This window comes from Eubalaena glacialis, chromosome 13 (genome assembly GCF_028564815.1).
Source record: "Eubalaena glacialis isolate mEubGla1 chromosome 13, mEubGla1.1.hap2.+ XY, whole genome shotgun sequence".
In the NCBI taxonomy this organism is placed as follows: domain Eukaryota; kingdom Metazoa; phylum Chordata; class Mammalia; order Artiodactyla; family Balaenidae; genus Eubalaena; species Eubalaena glacialis.
The window spans coordinates 43,732,122-43,758,564 of record NC_083728.1 but is presented as its reverse complement, the minus strand read 5'-3'; the positions used below and the strand labels follow the sequence as shown (position 1 = coordinate 43,758,564).

The following is a 26,443-nucleotide window of genomic DNA, read 5'->3' as shown; positions in this document are numbered from 1 at the left end:
AGCCAAAGGGCCAGGGCCTTGTCACTGACCACTGGTCTAGTGGCTAGGTTTCTGTGCTCTCACTGCCACAACCCGACCTTAATCTCTGGCCGGGGAACCAAAACCCTGCTTCAAGCTGCTGCAGGCCGAGGGCACCCAAGATCAGAAACTATTATCCTCAGAATATCTAAGGAATTGTTCCACTGTCCACAACTATAGCTGCTGAGAAGGCTGTTCTGAATCTGATCCTCTATATGTGATCTGATTTTCTTTCAGGATCTTCTCTGAATTCCCCGTGTTATGAAATTTTAGGATGATGCACCTTAGTACAACTTGTTTTCCTTGCCTTTTTTAGGTGCACACTCACAGAAACTTTCAAATAGTAACTTTGTGCCATCATTTCTAATAATTTTATCGTATTACTTCTTTCATAATTTTCCTCTCCACCATTTTCTTTGTTTTCCTTTCTAGAACTTTTTCATATCAATTTCATATCAATTTTTTTTCAAAATCAATTTTTCATATCAATACTGTACACCTGTAATTTTCTTGTGCTATCTTCCCATTTTTTTAACTATTATCTTTTTGCTCTACTTTCTGGGCAGTATTCCTTATCCATCTTCCCATACTTTACTAAATTTTTATTTCTATTATATTTTTAATTTACAAGAGCTCTTACCTATTTTCAGGAATTTCCCTTATTCATAAAATCCTGGGGCTTCCCTGGTGGCGCAGTGGTTGAGAATCTGCCTGCCAATGCAGGGCACACGGGTTCGAGCCCTGGTCTGGGAAGATCCCACGTGCCGCGGAGCAGCTAGGCCCGTGAGCCACAACTACTGAGCCTGCGCGTCTGGAGCCTGTGCTCCACAACAAGAGAGGCCGCGATAGTGAGAGGCCGCAATAGTGAGAGGCCTGCGCACCGCGATGAAGACTGGCCCCCACTTGCCGCAACTAGAGAAAGCCCTCGCACAGAAACGAAGACCCAACACAGCCAAAATTAAATAAATAAATTTAAAAAAATATAGCAAAAAAAAAAAGATGTTAAAAAAGAAAAAAAAAATCCTGAACTTGTCACATGGTTATAATAGCCTCCTTTTTTGCTTTGAGGATACTAACTATAATGTTTTTAAAAGTCTTTTCTTGCTTACTAGAATCTCTCTGATCCTCCAGTTTTGCTCATTTGCTTTTTTCTCTCTTTTTCAGTTCTCTGGTTTTCTGTTTCTCAAGTTTTCCTTAAATCTCTGGTGGTATCTTTTGTCCATTCATAATTAAGAACAGACAATAAATCTCTGACTGGAAAGTTTCTGTACATGGGTGGAACTTACTGACTGCTGGGCTTCAGGAATCCAGTGGGGGACTTAGATATCTGGTTGGGGGATGCCAGATGCAGGCCCTACTTATATCAGACAAGTAGACTTTAGGTTAAGTATGACTAGAAATAAAAAGAGATATTTCATAATAATTAAAGATTCTATTCAACAGAAAGAGCAATCATAAATTTGTATATACGTGTTAATATAGCCTTAAGACATACAAAGCCAAGATCAATAAAAGGACAAATATACAAATCTAAAACCATAGTTGGAGATTTTAACACACCTCTCTCAACTGATCAAACAAGTGGACAAAATATGAGTAAACACAAAGCAGATTTTTTATAATAGAATCAACAAACCTGACCTGAGTTGGATATACAGTTCAATGCACCTGACAAGCAACACTTTTTTCAAGTGTTTATAGAACATTAACCAAAATATCAATAGATAGAGGAATTACGCTAAACAAAATGATTATGTTAATGACAAAATGATTATTAGAAAATTTCCAAATACTTAGGAACTATACAATATACATCTGAATAAGCCATAATCAAAACTGAAACACAATGAAAATCAGAAAATATTTTGATTCTAATGGAAGCAAAATTCCTACTTTAACAGCATCTCTACCAAAACAAGAGGATACAAGTAAAGTAGGTACTTAGAGAGAAATTTATAGCTTTAAGTGCATATACTAGAAAAGAAGAAAGGTTCCAAAATCAATGATTTAAGCTGCCCCCTTAAGAAGCTGAAAAAAGAAGGACAAATTTGCTCAAAGAATGTAGAAGGAAGGAAATAATAAAGAAATCAATAAAATAGAAAACAAGTATGCTACAGGAAAATAAAATGAAAGCCGAATTTGGTTCTCTGAAAAGACTAATAAAAATAACAAATCCCTATCAGCACTAATCAGTATCATTCCTTTGGAAAGGCAAATCAAAACCACAATGAGATATCACCTCACACCTGTTAGAATAGCTATTATGAAAAAGACAAGAGATAAATGCTGGTGAGACTGTAGAGAAAAGGGAACCCTGGTGCAGGGTTGGTGGGAATGTAAATTGGTGCAGCCACTATAGAAAACAGTATGGAGGTTAATCAAAAATTTAAAAATAGAACTGCCATATGATCCAGCAATCCCACTTCTGGGTATATATCTGAAGGATATGAAATCACTATCTTGAAGAGATATCTGCGTTCTGTGTTCACTGCAGCATTATTCACAATAGCCAAGACATGGAAACAACCTAAGTGTCCACTGACAGATGAATGAATAAAGAAAATATGGTATACACATGCAGTGGAATATTATTCAGCCATAAAAAAGGAAATTCTGCCATTTGCAGCAACACAGGTAGACCTTGAGGACATTATGCTAAGTGTAGTAACTGAGACAGAGAAAGACAAAGAAATACTGTATGATTTCACTTATATGTGGAATCTTAAAACATCGAATTCATAGAAACAGAGTAGAATGGTGGTTGCCAGGGGCTGAGGGGTGGGGTAAATGGGGTGATGTTGTTTGAAGGGTACAAACTTTTAGTTATAAGATGAATAAGTTCCAGGGATGTAATGTACAGCATGGTGACTAGAGTTAACAACACTGTACTGTATACTTGAGAGTAAAGCTCTAATGTTCTCACCATGACAACAATAAAATGGTAATTATGTGAAGTGAAGGACATGTTACCTAAAATTACTGTGGTAAACATTTTGCAATTTATACATTTATCAAATCAACACATTGTACACCTTAAACTTACACAATGTTATATGTCAATATTTCAATCAAGCTGGAAAAAAAATAATCACCCTTTTGGAAGGTTCAAGCCTAGTTGTCAGAGTATTTGGAAGCCAGGATAGCTGAGAGCTGGCATCCTAATGCCTAAAAAGGGTAGGAGAGAGAGAGGAGTTGGGAATAAACTCATTCCAGTTAAGTCCGGAGTTGTGAAGAACTTCAACTTTCAGTTGTTTGTATCAGCTTAGCACATAAGACAAAGCTTGACACAGAAATAAGTACTCAATTTGTAGATATCCTCATATAATACTCTTTGGGTTCGTATGGGTAAGTTTGTCCACAATTTCTTGGAACAGGAGCTATTCAAGAGAGCTTTTCCTTCATCCTCTTGAGAAACTGTGGGTTTCATGAAAATGAAAAAAAAAATCTCTGCTCGCTGACCAAGGGAAGCAGCATGGAAGCCTGCCATCCACCCAGGGCTTTGGCAGGGGCAGGGCAGGGAGGGCAGGGGAGGGAGAACAGCAAGGAAAATACTGGAAAATACTAAAAACACTAAGCTTGTGCCATACTCAGTTGTGGGTTGCAAAGTCAGACTACCCACAAGGTGGTGGAATCCCAAGCCCTGAAATGAATATAAACCTGGTCCAAAACCACCAAAATGCCAATGGCTCCAGCAGAAGTAAACTTGAAACTGCTCCACTGCTCTGCAGGGCTGAGCTCATATGTCTTTCCACCCGTGTATTTCACACTTAGTAAATAACAGTGGAAATAACAGAACAATCTAAAAGAGGCTATAAAATAAACTACTTTAAGATTATGAAGGAGATAAAAGAAGGATATGGAAGCATATTGAAAAAAAGGACAAGTATATATATAAAAAAAGAACTGGTAGAATTTGAATTAAAAAAAAAAACCAAACACAAATTCTCAAATGAAAAATACAGTCACTAAAAATAAACAAAGAGTAGAATAAATACAGATTAAAAAGGAGAATAAATACTGATGATAAGCTTTTAGTAAACTGGAAGAGATCTGATAAAAAGCACTCTGAATGCAACATACAGACATAAAGAGAAGAGAAAAAGGAAAGGGAAAATGGCCAAGCAGAGTTCATCAGAGTGGGCACGTGGTGACAGCAGCAAGAGCAGGTGTGCATGTCCCCTGTTGCCCATGACACCTTAGGGCGGTGCACAGCAATCTGGCTGGGCGGGATGTCAGACCTTCAGAATGGGATCCCAGTGCTTGGGTTGTGGGCCTTTTAAACTGCATGATTAGGAAAGCACTTGTTCCCTGCCTGTGTGATCAGACAGAGGCAGGGACACCAACACAACATGATGTGTAGAATCTTCCATATAATGTGTCAGAACTCTGACTATCCCTAACCTGCTGGCTTGACACCCATGGTTGGGGTCACTCCCCCACCTGGCATGATCTGGGAGTTAGGTTCCAAGTCTTGCTGGTGCAGCTGTGAGATCAGGCAATCTCGTAGCAGAATTTACCACATCAGTATGTATGTCTTGGAAATCAATTGACCCAGCTCTGGCATAATTAGGGTCCTGGGGTCTAAGCTTTGCGGTTGACGAGGATTGTCTATCCGAATGGACCATAGCCAGTTTGGGCGAAGCTTTGCAAGAGGCCCAGTCCTTTTCTGAGCAGACAGCCTGCAGGCGCTCAGTCTTGGATGAGTTAACATCACCCTCTAGCACATAAGAAACAGTTACATGGGACTATTCAACAAACTTCGTATAAGAGTTCCAGAAGAAGAGATCAGAGAGAACAGAGAAGAGCAGTACTTGAAGAGAAAAAGGTCGAAATTTTCCAAAATTGATGAAAGACTTGACTCTTCCAAATGAAGATGTACATTGCATCCCAAGCCAGATAAATAAAAAGTCTGTATCTCAAGATTTCACAGTGAAACTATAGAATATCAAAGACAAAAATAAAATCTTAGGAGCAACCAAAGAGAACCAAGATATCTTGATAAGCAAGATAACAAAGAAAGAAATCACGATGGGCTGACAGTAGACTTCTTTGCTGACTAGTCTCCACAGATGCACCCCCAGATTCTCCCCCTCCCTGTGAGCACAAGCTGCTTCTCCCATGGAGAGTTGCAGCTTCCCTGGAGCTGACCCTCTGAGTGCTCTGACCAACAGAATGCAGAGGAAATGCACGTGGGACTTCTGAGCTCAGGCCTTCAAGGGACGGACAAATTACACTTTTTTCTTCCTGCAACTTTTGCTCTGGGACACCATCCCTCAAAACTCAGCCACCAAGCTAGGAGAGGAGCCCAAGCCACACAGAGTAGCCACCTGAATGAGAACTGAGGGCAACAATTAACAGCCCCAGGTGAGATTCCAAGCACAGCCAGGATCAACTGCCAGCCACATGCGCAGCCAGCTTTGATGTGCCGGCTGAACTGAGTCCCCAGATGACTGCAGCCCCAGCCAACATCAAGAGGAGAAACCGCCCAACTGATACCAGGTGACCTACAGAATCCTGAGAGAGAATAAAATGGCTTCTGTTTTAAGTCACTACGTTTTAAGGTGATTTTTAAGCATCAACTGATAATTAAAACATTTCTCAGTTGCAATAAGAGATTTCAAAAGACAATGGAAAAATACCTTTAAAGTGCTGAGAGGAACTGATGTGCAACCTAAAATTCTAAAACAAACTTTACTTTCTAGAGGAAAACCAAAACACATTTTTAGACAGACAGATGTGAAAGTTCACCACTTATAATCTCTCACAGAAAGGAATACTACATACAGAATATACAGATACTAGAAATAATTGTAAGTAATGAAATTTATAAATATGTTGTAAATCTAAAGCACTGACTTGGTAAAGGTAAGATACGACTACAACACTAAACAGTATCTGATCTGGTTAACCACTATGATTTCTCTGTTTCGGTGTTCTGAATTTCTGCTTAATAAAACATTAGCACAGGGAAGATGCCTTAAAGAACAGGCATATGTGAAGCATCTTTCATACAATGGTTCCTTTCAAGACTGGATCTGCAGCTAGTTGGATGCAGGACCCTCGGATGCAGAACCTGGAGGGTTGACCGTACTCACTACCAATTCTTCCTCTTTCCTTCCCCACCACCCCTCACAGGTGACCCTCCCATTCCTCCACAACTGAGAAGGTCTCGGACCCAGCCATCAAGGGATAGAGAAGAGATGCTTACAAGAGGAAAGCAAAAGAGGGCAGCCAGGCAGGAGAATTCACTCCTGGCATTCACCCAGGTACAGCATTTGCTGCCTGCTTCTTTACTTTTACGTGCTTTGTCATAATCAAAAATCACGTCATGGACATACAATGTGAATAATACTTTTTAACATTAAGGACCAAGTTATGCCCCAAAGGCATCTTACAAAAGACTTTAAGCAAGAAACTCCCATGACCACATGAACTATTCATTTTCTCCCCCATCTCATTCTTAACATGCAAATTTTCAATCACCTACTTCAAGTTTTCAGCAGTGTCCCAAATTTGAAGAGTAGAAGGAAAGTTCAGGGCTACTGTTTTCAATTAACACAGGACTCAGTTATATTAGAAAGTGATTAATCATTTTAAAGAAAGCTATTAAGCATTACTTACCTTAACAGCAAATTTCTTTGACGCCATGGCTTACTGATTCCAGAGTAATTACAGACCTTTAACAGAAGAGAAAAGAAAGTTAAAAAGTAAGTATACCAAAATTTCTTTCGATTTGTATATTATATAAGAGAAAGGTTGGCTGAATAATCAAATATCAACAGGTATTCTTACAAGATGAATGTTCACTTATAACTGGTCTTAACAAAAATATTATATTGAATTAACAGTTTAAAAACTGCCCACAAAGAAAAGCACAGGCCCAGATGTATTCTACCAAATGTTTAAAGAACAATTAATACCAATCCTTCACAGACTCTTTAAAAGAAGCATAAGAAAAATTCAAATCATTCTAAGAGGCCAGTTACATCCTGATACCAATACCAAACAGAAACATCACAAGAAAGGAAAACTACACACTAGTATTCAACAAAATACTACAAACCAAAGCTAGCAACATATAAAAAGAATTATACACCATGATATTAGATTTATCTCAGGAATATAAGATTGGTTTAACATCTGAAAATCAGTATAATACACTATATTAATAGAATAAAAGAAAAAACACATGATTATCTCAAATTTAGAAAAAAATTAACAAAACCCAACACTTTTTTTAATTAAAAAAAAAAAATCCAACACACTAGGAATAGAAGGAAGCATCGTCAACCTGATAAAGAGCATCTATGAAGAACCCACAGCTAGGGAATTCCCTGGCGGTCCAGTGGTAAGGACTTGGCGCTTTCACTGCCAAGGGCCTGGGTTCAATCCCTGGTCGGGGAACTAAGATCCCACAAACCACACAGTGCAGCCAAAAAAAAATAAAATAAAATCCATTGAGAAAAACCCACAGCTAAATGTGTGAACGACTGAATGCCTCCTCCTCAAAGAGGAAAAAACAGAGATATCTGCTCTGTCACTTCCACAGAGCACTGTATCAGAGGTGCTAGCCAGGGCAATTAGGCAAGAAAAAGAAATAAAAGGCATCCAGATTGGGAAGGAAGCGATAAAACTGTCCCTATCAAAAATGACATGTTTTATATGTAGAAAATCCTAAAGAATTAAAAAAAAAGACTAATGGAATTATGAAGTATATGAAGTAAGGTTGTGAGATGTAAATATATTAAAAAGTCAACTATATTTCTATATTCTGGCAATGAGTAATCCTGAAATGAATTTAAGAAAACAATTCTGTTTACAAGAACATCAGAAAGAATACTTAGGAAAAAATTTTTTAAAAACCCCACAAGATTTATACACCAAAAACCATAAATTATTATTGAAAAAAATTTAAAACTTAAGTAAATGGACAGTTATCCCATATTCATGGATTAAATTAACACTTAATTTTGTTAGGATAGCCATACTCCCCAAATTGATCTATAACACAATCTCTATCAAAACCCCAGCTGACTATAGAAATTGACAATCTTATCCTAAAATGCATATGAAAATACATCTATAGTAGCCAAAATAATCTTGAAAAAGAAGAACAAAATTGAAGAATTCATACTTCCCCATTTGAACACTTACTACAAAGCTAGAGTAATCAAGACAGTGTGGTACTGGAATAAAAGACAGACACATAGATCAATGGAATAAAACTGAGAGTCCCAAAACAGACCCTTACATTTATGTTCGATTGATTTTTAACCAATGTGCTGTGACAATTTAATTGGGAAACAGTCCTTTCTACAAATGGTGCTGTTACAACTGGATATCCGCACTCAAAAGAATAAAGTTGGAACACTACATCACATTATACACAAAAATTAACTCAAAATGGATCAAAGACCTAAATGTAAGAGCTAAAACTATAAACTCTTAGAAGAAACCATAGGCGTAAACTTTTGTGACCTTGCATAAGGCAATAATTTCTTAGACACAATACCAAAGGCACAAGTCACAAAAGAAAAAATTGGTAAATCAGATTTCATCAAAATTTAAAACTTCAGTGCTTTAAAGGACACTATCAAGAACTTGAAAAGACAACCCACAGAATGGGAGAAAATATCTGCAAATCATACATCAAATAAGGGACTCATGTCCAGAAAACATAAAGAACACTTTAAAACAGCAATAAAAAGATGAATAACCCAATTTAAAAATGAACAAAGGATATGAATAGACATTTCTCCAAAGAAGACATACAAATGGCTAATAAGCACATGAAGAGATGCTCAAAATTACTAGTCATCAAGGAAATACAAATCAAAACCACAATGATATACCACTTTACACCCACTAGGATAGCAAAATACAAAAGACAAACAATAACAAGTGTTGACAAAGATATGGATAGATGAGAACTCTCATACATCGTTGGTGAGAATATAAAATGTTGCAGCCACTTTGGAAAACAGCTTGGCAGCTCTTCAAAAAGGTAAACATAGAGTTGCCATATGATTCAGCATTTCCACTCCTAGGTATGTACCCAAGGAAAATGAAAACATATGTTCACACAAACATTTATACAGGAATCTTCATAGCAGCATTATACATAATAACCAAAAAAGTGGAGACAACCCAAATGTCCATCAAATGATGAATGGGTAAACAAAATGTGATATTTGAGATTTTTCTTGTTTCCTGAGGTAAGCTTGTATCACTATATACTTAACAAAATGTGATATATACACACAATGGAATACTATTTGGCAATAAAAAGGAATCAAGTTCTTATACTCCCTTTTACTGAGCTCCGCCAGGCAACTGCCCTCTCCCACCTTGCAGAGCCTAGAGAACTATGTTCTGGAGAGGGTAAAACCGAGCATCTCTGGTCTGGAAAGCACCAGGCACAGCATAAAGTGGGGGTTATCCTACTGAAAAAAGAGAAATTAAGGGGCAGCCCACATGCCCCTTGTGATGGTTAATTTTATGTGTCGACTTGTCTGGGCTAAGGGATGCCCAGATAACTAGTAAACATTGTTTCAGGTGTGTTTGTGAGGATGCTTCTGGAAGAGATTAGCATTTGAATTCATGAACTGAGTAAAGCAGATGGTCCTCCCCAATGTGGGCGAGCATGATTCAATCCACTGAGGGCCCAAACAGAACAAAAAGGTGGAGGAAGAGTGAATCCAAGATCTCTCTGATTTGGGACATCCATCTTCTTTCCTGCCCTTGGACACTGGCACTCCTGGACTTGGACTGAATCACACCACTGGTTTTTCTGGGTCTCCAGCTTGCAAACAGTGTATCATGGGACTTCAAGGCCTCCAAAATCTCATGAGCCAACTCTTCTCATAAATACGCATATATATATATACATATACATGTGTGTGTGTTTGTATCTTCTATCGTTTCTGTTTCTCTGGAGAAGCTTGACTAACACACCCCTCTATCCTGCCTTAGTCTCCAAATAGGAGACTGAAACCTCCTCATTCAGGGAACTGGATCTAAAAGTACTGACATCAGGGGTTCCCCAAGCAAACAGCCAAGACAGATGGCTCTAAAGTGAAGGCCACACCTACAAGCCCCACATCTGTGTGCAGAACTAACTCCCATCTCTTTAGTGTCCCACTCTCAAATACACTTAAGCAACCAGGAATCACCTAGCATGTAAGGAAAGACTCTATCATGAAAGCAAACAAAACAAACAGAAAAAAACTACTTGGCTGAAACCTAGACTATGCAAGGAGAAAGAAATATTTTTAAAGAAACTATCACTAATATCAGTGGGATAGGAGATACTACATCTATAAAGCAATAAATAATTTTTTTAAAGAAAGGAACTTGTAGAAAACAACAAATTAAAGCTATGATAGTTGAAATAAAAAAACTTAATAGAAGGTCCAGAGGATCATATTGAGTAAGTCATCCAGAAACTTCAGCAAAAATAAAGAGGATGAAAAATAAGAGAGAATAAATTAAAGGACCAGTATAGGAGAACCAACAGGTAAAAATCAGGATAGAAGCAGACCCATATAAGGGTGTATATCACAGTAAAATTTCAGGCACTGATGACAAAAAGAATCTTGAAAAATCTGTGGGAGGGTGAGTTTGGGGAAGGGGGTGGTGGTAAGAGACTATCTGGCTCCAAACTACCCAAAACAACTCTGGAATCTAAAAGGCAATGGAAAAATAGCCTCAAAAACCTGAAGAAAATTGTTTTCAAACCCCAACTGCATTTAAACACGAGGTGGGGGTAAAAGCATTTTTAGGCATGCAAGGTCTTAAAAAATGTATGTCCTGTGCATTCTTTCTCAGGAAGCTACTAAAGATGTGCTTCACCAAAAGAAGGAAATTGACCCAAAAAAGGGGAAGATACAGGAAAAAGGAAGGCTGAGATAGGCAAAAGGTAGAGGAAACCCCAGGATCTGGTGAAAGCAGATCCCTGCATGAGACTCATAGGCTATACAAGCAGAGAACCATCAGTCCAGGACAGAGCCGGTTGTGAGGCTCCAGGAAAGGCCTCTTCAGGAAGCATCTGCGTGCATGCAGATGAATTTTAAACAACCAGTGCAGAATATGAGATTGAATTAGGACAGCTGCACGGAAAGCTAAGCAACTGAATAATACAAGGCAATTACTGATTCCAGGATAAACAAAAATTATGCAGAAAATAAAAACTAGAGTATTTCATAGACAGCTCAGCATTTATAGTCACGATAACAAACACTAAATCTTGACCTAAACAATATCCTGTTTTCAACAATATTAAGAGGATGGCGAATGTGTGTGTATATATGTAGTAGGGACACAGGGGTTAAAGGGAGCTCCCTTTAATGCTAATTGAATGTTTTAGAAGCAAAGCCTAAAACCAATAATAAAAACAACAACCTACACAACCACAACAGTAATAAAAAAGCAGAGATATAGCAAGAAATTTAGTGATAAGGACCTAATTCTTTTTTTTTAATTGTAGGTGATTTACAATGTTGTGTTAATTTCTGCAGGACAGCAAAGTGATTCAGTTATACATATATATACATTCTTTTTCATATCCTTTTCCATTATGGTTTATCACAGGGTATTGAACATAGTTCCCTGTGCTATACAGTAGGACCTTCTTATTTATCCATTCTATATGTAATAGTTTGCATATGCTAACCCCAAATTCCCCCTCCATCCCTTCCCCACCTCCCCCCTCCCCTTGGCAACCACAAGTCTCTTCTCCATTGATAGGGACCCAATTCTTAAGTGCTAAACTCTGCTCCAACCTGAAGGGCAAGCTGGAGAGAGCTGCCGTGGAGGAAGGAATAGGGTGGGAAGGATGCCGTAACTCACAAGCCTCGTGCATGGAACTATCTGCCGTTTAGATCACGCATACGGATACTTTTAGAGCAGCACGGTCCAACAGAAATACAATGCAAAGCACAGATGTAATTTTAAAATTTCTAGTAGCTGCATCTAATAAAAAGGTAAACAGAAACAGGTGAAATTAATTTTACTAATATGTCTTATTTAACCCAATAAATCCATCATGTTATCATTTCAGCATGCAATCAATATAAAAATATTTACACTCTTGGTGTTTTACCTAAGTTTTCAAGTCAGGTATGTATTTTACGTTTCTAGCACCTCAATCTGGACTGGCCACGTGCCAAGTGCTCAACAGTCACTTGCAGTTAGTGGCAACCGTAATGGACAGTGCCGTTTAAGGGATTTTGGTTTTATTATAAGAAAAGCACTTATTATACAAACAGCTCATGCAGCTCAATATCAAAAAAAACAAACAACCCAAACAAAAAATGGGCAGAAGACCTAAATAGACATTTCTCCAAAGACATACATATGGCCAATAGGCACCGGAAAAGATGCTCAACATCATTAATTATTAGAGAAATGCAAATCAAAACTACAATGAGGTACCACCTCACACCAGTCAGAATCGCCATCATTAAAAAGTCTACAAATAACAAATGCTGGAGAGGGTGTGGAAAGAAGGGAACCCTCCTACACTACTGGTGGGAATGTAAATCAGTGCAGCCACTATGGAAAACAGTACGGAGGTTCCTCAAAAATTTAAAAATAGAACTACCATATGATCCAGCAATCCCATGTCTGGGTATATATCTGGACTATAATTCAAAAAGATACATGCACCTCTATGTTCACAGCAGCACTATTTACTATAGCCAAGACATGGAAGCAACCTAAATGTCCATTGACAGATGAATGAATAAAGAAGATGTGGTATATATATATATCACTTATATATGGAATCTAAAATATGACACAAATGAACTTATCTACAAAACAGAAACAGACTCACAGACATAAAGAACAGACCTGTGGTTGCCAAGCAGGAGACAGAGTGGAGGAGGGATGGGTTGGGAGTTTGGGATTAGCAGATGCAAACTGGTATACACAGAATGGAGAAACAACAAGATCGTACTGTATAGCACAGAGAACTATATTAAATGTCCTGTAATAAACCATAATGGAAAAGAAAAAAAAAGAAAAGCACTTATTTCTGAACCCCAGATTTCTTATTTATAAAACAGGGACAGTAATACCTAACTCAAAATTATTGAAAGGACTAAGCATGTGAAAACCCTCAGTATCATCATTTATAAAAAGTAGGCCCTGGGGCTTCCCTGGTGGCGCAGTGGTTGAGAATCTGCCTGCCAATGCAGGGGACACGGGTTCGAGCCCTGGTCTGGGAGGATCCCACATGCCGCGGAGCAACTGGGCCCATGAGCCACAACTGCTGAGCCTGCGCGTCTGAAGCCTGTGCTCCGCAACAAGAGAGGCCGCGATAGTGAGAGGCCCGCGCACCGCGATGAAGAGTGGCCCCCGCTCGCCGCAACTGGAGAAAGCCCTCGCGCAGAAACGAAGACCCAACACAGCCAAAAATAAATAAATAAATAAAAAAAAATAAAAGCCATTTCTAAAACACTACTCTTATTAAAAAAAAAAAAAAAAAAAAAAAAAAAAAAAAAAGTAGGCCCTGGATGAGTGTTAACAGTTATTATTACTTAGTCAAGGACGATTTTTTTAAGAAATTTGATAACCTTTGATCCTATTTTTCTAATAGACAAAAATATCTTTATCCAAACCCTAAGTCATTTTAATTTAATTTTAATTTCTTCATCTCTATTCTCTGAACAATGTAATGCACATGATTTAGAACATTTTTTAATGATGTTCATCTTAGCAAGCCCATTTAGACAGAGGTATAAATGGAATAAACAAGTTTCTAGAAAGTCAAGAACGTGTACTTGAAAACAACATTCATAAAGGTTGTTCTGAAAACTTTAGCTAGATCTTAAAAATTATATTATTTGAGCCTGATAAACAGTCGGTCCCCTTAAATATATTAAATCAGGTTTGAATAACTCTGCTAAGAATTTAGGGAGTCCCTCTCTGGGGATACTTAGAGGGTACTAAGTGGTTCAGGTAGATAGAAAAACAGGGGAGAGAGTTTTCCAGCAAGTACCCAACCAAAGCTGAAGCATGTGTGATCTAATTATTTTTAATTATACACTGGTCTTCTCATATGTCCTTCCTTTCCCGAAGGACAGGCGGACCACACGGAAGGCTGTGGTGAGGCTTTAAGACCATATCTGCTGTTAGATAGATTATGAGCCATATTACAGTGAAGGTTATATTTTCAACTCACAACAAGGTTCCAGTTGGCTCTTTTAAAATGCTCATTTTTTTTCTTTAATCAGTAAAGCAAGAGCAGCTGCATCTCGTTTTATTTTGTTTTTATAAATTTATTTATTTTATTTTTGGCTGCATTGGGTCTTCGTTGCTGCGCGCGGGCTTTCTCTAGTTGCGGCGAGCGGGGGCTACTCTTCATTGCGGTGCACGGGCTTCTCATTGCAGTGGCTTCTCTTGTTGCGGAGCACGGGCTCTAGGCACGCGGGCTTCAGTAGTTGTGGCACAGGGGCTCAGTAGTTGTGGCTTGCGGGCTCTAGAGCGTGGGCTCAGTAGTTGTGGCGCACGGGCTTAGTTGCTCCGTGGCATGTGGGATCTTCCTGGACCGGGGCACGAACCCGTGTCCCTTGCATTGGCAGGTGGATTCTTAACCACTGCAGGGAAGTCCCTGCATTTTGTTTTTAAGGACTGGATTCTTCAAAAAGTATCATCAAAGCCCAGTCTCAAAAATATGATCTGTAAGAATCTAGAACTAAATAGCATATTTTTAGATGAAATAAAATGGTCTCTAGTGTAAAATAGGCTGCATGAAAAAAAGGAACTGTAAAATACATTTTGCATACTTTTAACCCATTTTTAATACCATGTGGCATTCTGCCTCTCAATGTAAAATTTTTTCACTTGTTCCTACAGTGTTTGCAGTCTCAAAAAAGTAACAGTTTTATGACTAAAAGACACCCTACAGACCATCTATTCCCAGGCCTGACATCTATTCCCCTAACGAGAACTTGGGGGACCAGGCCAGGGTCTCACAGCTGAAGGCCAAGGGCAGGAGAAGAGTCGGGTCAGCTCTCTGAGGGCAAACCAGCACCATCTGTCCCCTGTAGAACTGCTAAGGTCAAGCGCTAACTGGGCTGTCAAGGTAGGTGTACCCTCCCTCCCAGAGCCCCTGGCCAAGTCACAAGTTCCTAACATAGAGCACGACTTCGAATAAAGCTACAGGAGTGGTGGGTCTCTCCTGATAATCAAAGAAAGAAAGAGAGGAAAAGACAGAGACAGAAAGGCTGGGCGGGGGGAGGAAGGAAAAGAGGGAGGGAGGGGCTCCACAGCTAAGGTAAATGGTTGGAATTCATTTAATTCGCCATTATGCTATGTGACATGGCACACTTCTTCATAAACAAAAAATAAAGCCTACCGAGATAAAGCCCATAACACATCTGGACAGCAGTTGCATAGACCTTGAGCCTGTATACTTGCTAAAGTCATATTAGATAAAGAAGGCATACTTCCTTGGCTTCATTACAGCACTGGGCACAGGTGCTGGAAATGAACTACATGACGAACTGAAATCTGAAATGAACCAAACCAATTTGCTAATTTCCAAATATAGTAAAAGCACGCTTACCCATCCTGGAAGGAGCAAGTTATCAAAGGTGACCGGCCCTCAGGACACTGCTTAACAATAGAAGGTGCTCAAGAAAGTCTGTTGGATGAAGAAATATTCCAGATAACAGGAACTGAGACTATTTTATTTTGGCTGTTTTTAGGGAAATTTTCCAAAAAATATACTGAATCTTTCCCGACTTTCATAAAAAATACCACATAGTGAATATTCCTTTGATATTCCAGATGAAAATTATCACCTGTCGTCACAATGGGCGATATATATGTTAATGCCCTGCTGAGCCGTGCCTACACAGAGCTGCTCACGGTGGAGCCCGGGAGGCCTCTGCCTGTTTGCCACGGCTTTCCATGAGCTGTCAGAGGGCATGCCTCCCAAGGCTCCCTTTCCCCTCTGGGTTCTTCAACTTAATCCAGTGACCCCAGAAACCTTGGGGACCAGTTTGTCAGGGTGGTGGGATATTTTCCAAGTCTCTCCATGGACTTGCGTGGACTTTGATGTGAAGGCTTCGAGCCCTCTGTCTTAGGTAATAAAACGGCTGTTACCTTTACTTCAGGATTAGGTTTTCTGCAGTGGACCATGCCTTCTGGACTTGAGCCTCAGCATTTAATTCTTTCTGCCTCAGTAGAACAATGCTGTTGGACAGGCTGACCGCTACGGTCTCTTCCATTTCTAAACCTCTGTGATCCAAAATCCAACAGCTGTTCCAGGAACAAATAATGCCAATGTACAAATGATTCCAGAGAAGAGAGTGAGAGGGAGCCCCCTCCCATCACACAACTCATTTTATGAAGTCCTGAGAGCGAAACCAGACAAGGGCCGATTAAGGAAGGGAAATCACAGCCAATTCTATACCTGAACAGAGAAGCGAGAATCCTAAACAAACAGAAGCAATCTGAAGCAAGCAACATATAAAAAATACTCCAGAACCAAGTGAGGTTTCTCCAAGGAGTGCAAGGTTGGTTTAATACTAGAAAAATTACCATACTTAAAAACTGAAGTAGAATAAAAGCACATAATCATTTTAATGAAAATAGAAAAAAATAAAGAAAAACATCAGAAATCTAAGAATAGAAATTTCTTAATGTGAAAAGAGCATCTACAAAAAAAATGTAGCAAACGTGCTTACTGATGAATCTTAAAAGCAATTTCTTTGAAACAAGCAGAAAACGTAGATTTCTGAAAACATCATTTAAACTAGCATTCCACAAATATAAAATACCTAGGAATGAACTTAGTAAGGCATGTGCCAGACCCTGCCACATTGATCTTCAAACTTAATGCAATCCCAGCCACAATCTTGAACAGGGAATCTGAGGAAGAGCAAAAAGAACTAAGATACATGAGAGAGAGAGAAAAAAAAAAAAGACAGGAAAACAAAGGAGGGAGTTTGTATTACCAGTTCTAGCAAAACTACCACCATGCTATAGTAAATCAAATAATGTGTTGGCAAAGGGGTAAACAAACAGGCCAAAGGAACAGACTTCACAGACCAGAAACAAACCCACAGGTTCATGCAAATGAATGATGGGAGAAGCACTGCAGATCAGTGGGAAATAAAGAGACTATTCATTCAATAAACTGTGGTCCAACAACTGTTTATCCATTTGGAAAAAAATAAAACTGGACTGATATGTCACACAGGCCCAGATGTATTCTACCAAATGTTTAAAGAACAATTAATACCATAAAAATCAATTACAGATGAGCTAAAAACTCAAATGTATAAAGCAACCATACTCCAGTAAAAATTAATTTAAAAAATAAAATAAATAAAATTTGCACTTGAAATAAAATTAGAATCTTTTAGAAAATGTTTTCATGAACTCAGAGAAAGGAAGGAGTTCTTAAACTAGACACAAAAAGTACAATCCATAAAGAAAAAGAATAGTAGATTTGACCATATTAATATTAAAACTTCTCTACAGACTGGAATAAAATATTTGCGATCCACACATCCAGTCAATGACTTATAAACTAGAACATATAAAGAACTCTCAAAACTCAACGGTAAAATATAAAACAATCCAGTCAAAAAGTGGGCAAAAAACATGAACAGGTACCTCACCAAAGAGGAGAAACAGATAATAAATAAGCATGTGAAAAGATATTCAAATCATTTCATACTGTATGCAAATGTCAAACAAGTATGTAGTACACCTGAAACTAAAATAACATTGTACACCAACTATATTTCAATTAAAAAAAGATATTCAATATCATTAGCCAACAGGGAAATACAAAATAAACCTCAATGACACATCACTACATACTTACCAGAATGGCTAAAAAAAATAGGGATAACACCAAATGTTGATGAGGATGCAGAGGACATGCTCTGCAACAAGAGAAGCCACCACAATGAGAAGTCCACGCACCACAACAAAGAATAGCCCCTGCTTACCACAACTAGAGAAAGCCCACGTGCAGCAACGAAGACCCAACACAGCCATAAATCAATCAATCAATCAATTTATTTTTTTTTAAAAAACACATCGTAAAGAAATGGGGGTGGGGTATGTAGTAGAGTCACAAACTAGAAGATATTTGCAAGACGTATAACAAGCAAAGGATGAGTAGTCAAAATAAAACAATCCAATAGAAAAATGGGCAAAGGAGATGCCCAGAGCTAGGCTCCCCTGTCTCCCAGCCAAGTCTCCACAGGTCTGGCAAGGCAGTGGGGGTGGAGGTGGGAGTCTCCTGATCCCTTGTATTATTTCTGCCTTGACAACCACGCTGGGGAGGTGAGGGCCATGTCCTTCACTATCCTTTTATAAAACCTGAGAAAGCTGAAGTCTAAATACAGAAAGACCACTTGCCAGGGAATCTGGGGACAGCACACACTGCTCTCTTCTCTCAGTGCCTGTCGTCTGGGACAGCACAGATGACAGTCACAGATGGTCCCGTCTGCCTCCCACAGGAAGAAAAAATCATGACTTGCTGATGCCAGGAAGTCCCAGATCCCAAAGAGCTGGTTATCCTGAAGGTCCCCCGCAACCAGAGCCTCTTCAAGTACCTCCTGTCTCCATCCTTGCAGCTCTCCATCCCCTGACCCATCACTAGAGGTATCTGAGCAGGTGTCCCCTCTTCAAAGCTCTTCATCGAGGTCTCCCATAGCACCACACCTGCCCACACCTCCACCTCTCAGCTCAGGCACCTTCACAGCTTCAAGGCCTCCACACGGCCAATGCCGGCATGTGCCCTTGAACATGCAGTGTTCTTACACCCCCTCTCCTCTCACACCTAAGTCTGGTCCTCAGCCTCTCTCTCTCCTCAGTCTGACCATAAGCTTCCTGAGGACAGGATCCATCCTCATTCTCTCTGATACCTGGAGCACGGCACAGGTATCCATCAAGTCTGCTAACTTGAGTCTGTTGATGTTACTTAAATCAGTGGCTACGGACTGTGTTATTACTTTTTTAGATTTATACCTATTAATCTGATGCATCTTTACTGTCTCCAAATTCCACAGTAAGCCCTCTAAAAAGGAGGTCAAAGCACTCTGGTCCTATTTCAAAACATAAATAACACTTAAGTTACACATACCATGCAGCCAAAGTTGAGAGACCTGATATGCATATAAACGTAAACAGAAGATGGAAGCGTTTTACATTGAATATAATGGGCAACAGACAAATGGTTGAAGGCCATAAATGTGAGGTTTTCAGTGCTTTTTGTTTTTGTCTTTAAAATACTGACATCCTAACATTCATTTGAATGGAAAAGATATTATTAGCTTCTGTATTAATTAAGTTTTACCCTGGAAACATCTTCAGGTTTTTCTGGACTTGTTTTCTGATCATTAAAAGATAGATGTGCACACACACATTTAGAAAGCAAACACGCACCTTAAAAAATTACTTTCCTAGGCTCTTAGAGTTACTTTCAGGAGGGAACAGCAAGCTCAGTGCCTGGGGTTTAAAGCATAAATGTTAAAAAGCCTTCCTATCAGAGCTGCCAATTTGAGTCTACATTCAGTGGAATTTTTATTTTATACCCTGTTTTTAAGACGTTCAGGACAATCTCCAAAAAGATCAAGTTTCCAAATATCTAAAAGCATATAATTTACATAAGCATACTGAGAAGTTGAACTATATAAGTCTTACAAATAACATCTCATCCTATATCCTGCATTCTTGAGCCCACTTTCTCTGACCTGAAAACAGGCAATCTTTCACAAAGAGGAGACTTTGACAACGTCTGACGCCACCAAAAATAAGTGTGCATGTGTGTCTTTACTGGAGAGGGAAAGATCCTAAAATCCTTAAGAAAATTAATTTGGGGAGGGAATGGAAGTAGATTAAACAATATCACATGATTGTCCTGTCATTTAAATACAAAGCAGAGATAAACTCTAATAAAGAAAGTCAGTGACCTTCTAGATTATTCTGTGGGAAAATCCAAGGCACTCTGAAATTCACATTTGTCTTTCTTCTAGCATTGCTGGTCTGTGTCACAAGCCAAAGCAACAACTCCAGATTAAAAAGATCAGAAATTAACTTTAGGCTTCTAATCTTCAGATTTCAATTTTTATCAAGAAAATTATACTTCCTTCTATCGTCTTAAAAAACTTTCATTACCTATGGGAGCAGAAACAACAAAGGCCCTAGAACTTCTGAAGGAAAAACTGTAATTCAAGAATGAGAAATCATTTCATAACCTGCTGCCCCTACTCCCCCAATCTAATTTTATCACACACATGCAAAAGGACAGTATCAAGGAAGGAATCACAAACTTTAACAAAATACCAAGGAAAAATGACAAATGAGCAAAGATCTTGCTGGCAACAACTTAGATAAAATTTGAAAAGGTAACTGCAGTGTAAAAAAAAAAAAAAAAAAAAAGAATCAGCTTTTCCTATTATTCATATGGTAACTTTGAATGCCAAAATGAGCTCAAAAACAAAAACAAAAAAAACAAACAGGGAAATGCCAACCATAAAAGGAGGGCAATACAAACGACCAAAAAAATTAGGTGTTTTTTTTTTTCTTTTCCTTTTCTTTAAATGTAGGTCAAATATTGAAATCTCCCACCAAGATTAAGTCCACAGAACAGTCCTACCTTTTAGTCACTCTATATCCTTAACCTGGTCAGTTGACCCAAGATCTGGGCCTCCCATTCCTGCTGGGCCCACAGAAAATCCCCACCTGGCCCTGTGTGGGATGCTTCGCTAATAAACAACATCTAATTTTTATTTAATACTTTGTCAGAAACAGACATAGGCACTGACCCATGAGGCAGTCATGGTCCCAGGTTCTAGTAAAACAGACATGCATTCAAAGCCTACCTTTTCATGTGACTTCAGACAGCGTACTCAGCACCTCTAAATCTCAGGTTTCCTTATGTATGAGATGGACTAATCACTAATCATCAGAGAAACGAAAATCAAAACCAGAGTGAGATGTCATCTCACACTTGTCAGAATGGCTATCATCAAAAAGACAACAAGTAAGTGTTGGTGAGGATGTGGAGAAGAGGGAGCCCTCGTGCACTGTAGATGGGAACGTAAACTGGTGCAGCCATTGTGGAAAACAGTATGGAGGTTCCTCAAAAAATTAAAAGTACAACTATCATATGATCTGGCAATTCCACTTCTGAGTATTTATCTGAAGAAAAGGAAAACACTAACTTGAAAAGGTATCTGCACCTCCATGTTCACTGCAGCATTTATTACAATAACCAAGACAAGGAAACATCCTAAGTGCCCATGATAGATGAATGGGTAAAGAAAATGTGGTGTGTGTACACACACACACACACACACACAAAATGGAATATTATTCAGTAATGAAAAAAGAAGGAAACCCTGCCATTTGCGACAACATGAATGGGCATTCTGCTAAGTGTAATAAGTAAGACAGAGAAAGACAAACACCATATGATCTCACTTATATGTTAAATCTAAAACAAAACAAAACAAAACACCAAACTCAAATGCAGAGAACATACTGGTGGTTGTTAGGGGGTAGGGGGTGGTGAAATGGGTGAATGGAGTCAAAAGGTATAAACTTCCAGTTATGAAATAAATAAGTCCCGGGAATGTAATATACTGTATGGTGACCACTAATAATAATATACAGTATTATATACAGATGACTCTTGAACAACATGGGTTTGAACTGTGAGAGTCCACTTCACTTGGATTTTTTCCCCAATAAATACATACTACAGTATTACAGATCCACAGTTGGTTGAATCCAAGGATGTGGAACCTCAGATATGGGAAGGGGAGGGTGCACTGTAAAGTTATATGCAGATTTTCAACGGCACAAAGGGTCGGCACCCCTGATGCCCAAGTTGTCCAACTATATATACATATATCCAATGATTATGTTGTACATCTGAAACTAATATAATGTTATATATAAATTATATCTCAATAAAAAAGAGATGCAATCCACTAAAAACTCAATGCATGTGTTCTGCATCTTTAAGAAGCTATCACATGCTTCATTCAGAAAACATGAATTCATAAACTCCACAATGGCAAAGACAAAGTCCCAAACAAACACATTTTACCACTGGCACCTCTTGCTTTCTCTGTATATGGAAGGCTTGGCCACCAAATGATTAGACTTTTTTTTTCCAATGTGAAAATGAGCACCATGAAAATAAAAACCACCCAAATGCCCTTCAATTGGCGAATGTGCAAACAAATTAGTCTATCCATGCAATGGAATACTACTCAGCAATTACAAAGGAATGAACCACTGACACCTGCAACAACAAAGATGGCTCTCAATTATGATGAGTGAAAGAAACCAGACACTACCCAACCCCCCAAGATAGCACATACTCTAAGATTCCATTTAGATACAGTGCTAGGAAATGCAAACTTATCTAGAGTGACAGAAAACAGATAGGTGGTTGCCTGGAAGAAAGAGGCCAGAGGGATTACAAAAGGGCAAGAGGAAACTTTTGGGGGTGATGGGTATGTTCATTATCTTGACTGGCATGTTGGTTTCATGGCTGTATACACGTAAAACACACCAAATTATACACTTTAAACATGTGCAATTTACTGTATGACAACCATACCTCAATAAAGCTATTTGAAAAAGGGAAAAAGACCATTAAAAAAACAAACAAACACATCTTCCTGGCTTGGTATATTGTCTTTAAACCACCCTCTTTTCCAAGCAGGTATATGTCCTGAAAAGTCATGAAACTACAATACCTTTCCCCTTAAGTGATCTGCATGCATGAACAAAACCTTAATAATCCAAAGACTTAAATATAACAATAGCTAATTAATATTTACATAGCTGTGACTATGTGCCAGGCACTATTTTAGGCACTTTTCTTACATTAACTTATCTGACCCTCATACCAACACTATTTTAGAGATGAGGAAACTGAGGCACAGAAGGGTTAAGTAATCAGCTCAAGGTCACACAGCTGGTAGCTGGAGGAGCTAGGATTTGAACCCAGAGAGTCTGGCTCTAGAGTTCGTTTCTGTACCCACTGTGCTTACTGGCATATACAATATAAGAAACAGTATAGGAAAATCAGAAGCAATGACTATTGCACTTGCAATATACTTTTCTTTCTCACATTCACAGAATATAAATATCCACTACATTTTGTAGCATACACAAGACTAAATAGAACACAACAGGACCTTCATTCTTCTTTTCCCAATTAATAGATGGAGGAAGGAGAGACAGAAAAGCTGGACAACTTGCTTAGGACACAAAATAAATGGCAAGTTGATCGGTTGGTCAAACCAACTAGGAAGTTGGTTTACCACATTCCCAGTCCAACTCTCTTCACTGTCTTCAAATTCTTAATTATTTTAAGTAAATCTGTAAGGGAGAAAAACCGAACATACAGCAACGTGGAAAATGTAAAAGTCATTTGCTATTTCTCAAATACCTTACTAGTTCCTGAATTCCATCCACAGGATCACAACCTCTGACTGATACTGGCCTGGAGTCTTTTTTTAAAGCGCCCCACATGATTTTCATGAGCAGCCAAAGTTGAGAAACCCCAAGACATATTAGATTTAGAGTTCTCATTTTAAAAAGACAGATGAAAGCAAGGTGCCAAAACAGCTTTGGTAAACTATGGCCCAAAGTTTTCCAAGTTGATATTGAACTACTGAATACCTGTAGGATTTTGAGTTCAACTTTAAATAAATTAAAAATACGCACAAAGTACATGAGATATTATCACAGCAAAAGTTACATAACAATGCACGGGACTGATATTCTCAACTTTTTAGAATGCTAAATTGGCATCTTGACATCAAGCTGATGGATAGAAGCACAGAAAAAACATGCCATATGTCCACTGCATTTAAAGCATGGAATAAACTGACCATATATTGTTTCAGAAGCACAAGTTGAAAATAGACAGTCTTTGTCTTCAGTCCATGCAGGAATCAGTGGTCTCTGAACTTAAGGTGCACTTCGTAGGGAAGATTCTGACTCAGTGGGCCTGGGGATGGAGTCAGACTGTGTTTCTAACAAGCTGCCAGGTGACGCGGATGCGGCTGATAGATAGACCACACTTGGAGCAACAAGGCCTTAAGTAACTTGAATATTGGCTGTAAAATTAGCCAGTTGGCCTACAAATGTAGTTATGTCTAGGATCCAAGAAATAACTGTCAATACGATTTATTCCTAGTCCGGGGGAAAATAAAAGGAGGAGGGGAATAGAGGAAGGAGCAAGCGAATACTTGTTACTTGTTTGTATAATGTAGCAGAACTAAGAACCATAGAATACTGTTACTTGCCCCGACTCAGTAGCTGTCAAGGTGACAGAATGTAAGCCCCATGAGATAAAGGGGTTTTATTTTAATTTACGCAGAATCGTCACGGCCTAGTACACACTAGGTACTCAACAAATGTACCGAATAAATGAATGAATAAGTATATACAAACACAATCTATATTTATGTCACAACCCAAAAAATGTCTGGGAAGGGGAATCTATCTGTACATATAGGTGTTTGATACAAATACCTGGCCCACTCACTGTACTCCATTTTGTCCCACCCCACCCCCAAAAAAAAAAAAAAAAAAGAATTTTCCAAACCAACACCTCCACTGTCAAGCCCAGGCTTCCCGCACCCTTATGTTTTGTTTTGTTTTTTTAAAAAATTTATTTATTTAATTACCCTTATGTTTAAAACAATGGAGAGAGGTGAAAGCACAGGGAGAAGGATTCAGAAAAGGTTCACTAATCAAAGGAAAAAACCAGAGGGGGGGAGGAGATGGGCAAACAGTTTAGTTCAAGGGAAGGAATATCTTAGGTTGTCAGCATTTCCAAGTTCTTACCTATGATGGTGAGAGGGTTTGGGTTCGGGCTTTTATTTGTTTTGTCACTGTCCAGCGTAACTGGTGAAGTAGTACCTGGTTGTGCGGCAGGCTCTCAAGCCAACCTTTAGAAGCTTGGGGATTCGCGTTTCCGGCTTGCTTCCCGCTTCCCCGGGCTCCCGGCGCGTAGAGGAACTCTGACACCGCCCAAACACAAAATGACCTGAGCTGCTTCACTGCGAATTTGAAGCCACAACCAGGACTGAAGATGGCGGCGAAATACTGAGCGAGCGGCCCGGGAAGCGCGCGGAATCTGCCCAAAAGAAAAATGGCCTCTGAGCAGGATCTCGCGGCTTTCAACGAGAGCCCAAAACAAAAATGGCGGCAAATGACGACTACGTAGAGGCCGAGAACGAAATGAACATCATTGGTCTGTGAAGAATCAGTTACCCACTGTGCTAGACAGCAGGGGTGATCGAGAGAAAAATAAAACGCAGTATTCCTGTAGTACAGAGTGCTTCCTTTTTTTTTTTTTAAACCTCTTTATTGGAGTATAATTGCTTTACAATGGTGTGTTAGTTTCTGCTTTATAACAAAGTGAATCAGCTATACACATACATATATCCCCATATCTCCTCCGTCTTGCGTCTCCCTCCCACCCTCCCTATCCCACCCCTCTAGGTGGTCACAAAGCACCAAGCTCATCTCCCTGTGCTATGCGGCTGCTTCCCACTAGCTATTTTACATTTGGTAGTATATATAAGTCCACGACACTCTCTCACTTCACCCTAGCTTACCCTTCCCCCTCCCCGTGTCCTCAAGTCCATTCACAGAGTGCTTCTTGACCCCGTAAAATTACTAGCACAAGGATGGGAAAAGCCTCCGTAATCTTTGAAGGGGAAGATTATAGAAAACACAGGTTGGAAAGTAAAGGTGACTTTCACAATGCCGGATAAATAGCCAGGAACATAATTTCTCCCACAATTCTTTTGAATAGTACAGGGGAATACAATTTTTGTCCTCGAACGAAAAAGCAGGATAGGGACGTAGCGCGCAAATTATCTAATTGGTGAAGGGCACAGAAACAGAGGACTTCTGAACTCCCCGTAGGCCCCCAGACGGCGGACTAAGGGCAGAAGCTGTTAATTGAGCGCCACCAGCTCGCACTGCGCATGACCGCTCTCCAACACGATCCACAGAAATGGTCGCTGTTGCGTCCTTTTCTCCAGGTTTTCCAGGCAGCCATACAGGAAGGCGGGGAGTTGGCGATGAACAACGAAATCCGACGCTCTGTGATTGGTCAAATGAGGGAGGCCCGAGAGCCGCCGAGAACGGTTGATCACTTTTTCGTTCAATAAGTGCCTCTCAAGCGCGCGCCAGAAGGAAGATACTGTGCCTTAACAAGTCCATTTGATCTGTTATTTAAGTTTTCCCGTTTCAATAACTTGCTGAGATTGACACTGAATAAGCTCCGCCCCCTGTTCTTTCCGGTCCCAGCCACCGCGTTCTCGGCTGAGAACTTCACGAAAACCCGGAGAAGAGGAATTCGAGTGGGACCGGCGCCAACCACAGAGCTGCGCATGCTCCGTCTCCAAGC

At 39.4% G+C, this 26,443-nt stretch overlaps 1 protein-coding gene across 1 annotated transcript in view; it reads right to left on the bottom strand.

Annotated features, from left to right (window-relative positions):
- The window catches only part of SLX4IP (SLX4 interacting protein), a 185,093-nt gene extending 160,090 nt beyond the window's left edge, over nt 1–25,003 (bottom strand). The window contains 2 exon segments of the mRNA XM_061208423.1: nt 6,640–6,695; nt 24,943–25,003. Of these exon segments, the coding sequence (XP_061064406.1) occupies nt 6,640–6,666 (27 nt within the window). The 5' untranslated portion in view covers nt 6,667–6,695; nt 24,943–25,003.
- Between the last annotated feature and the right edge of the window lie 1,440 nt (nt 25,004–26,443).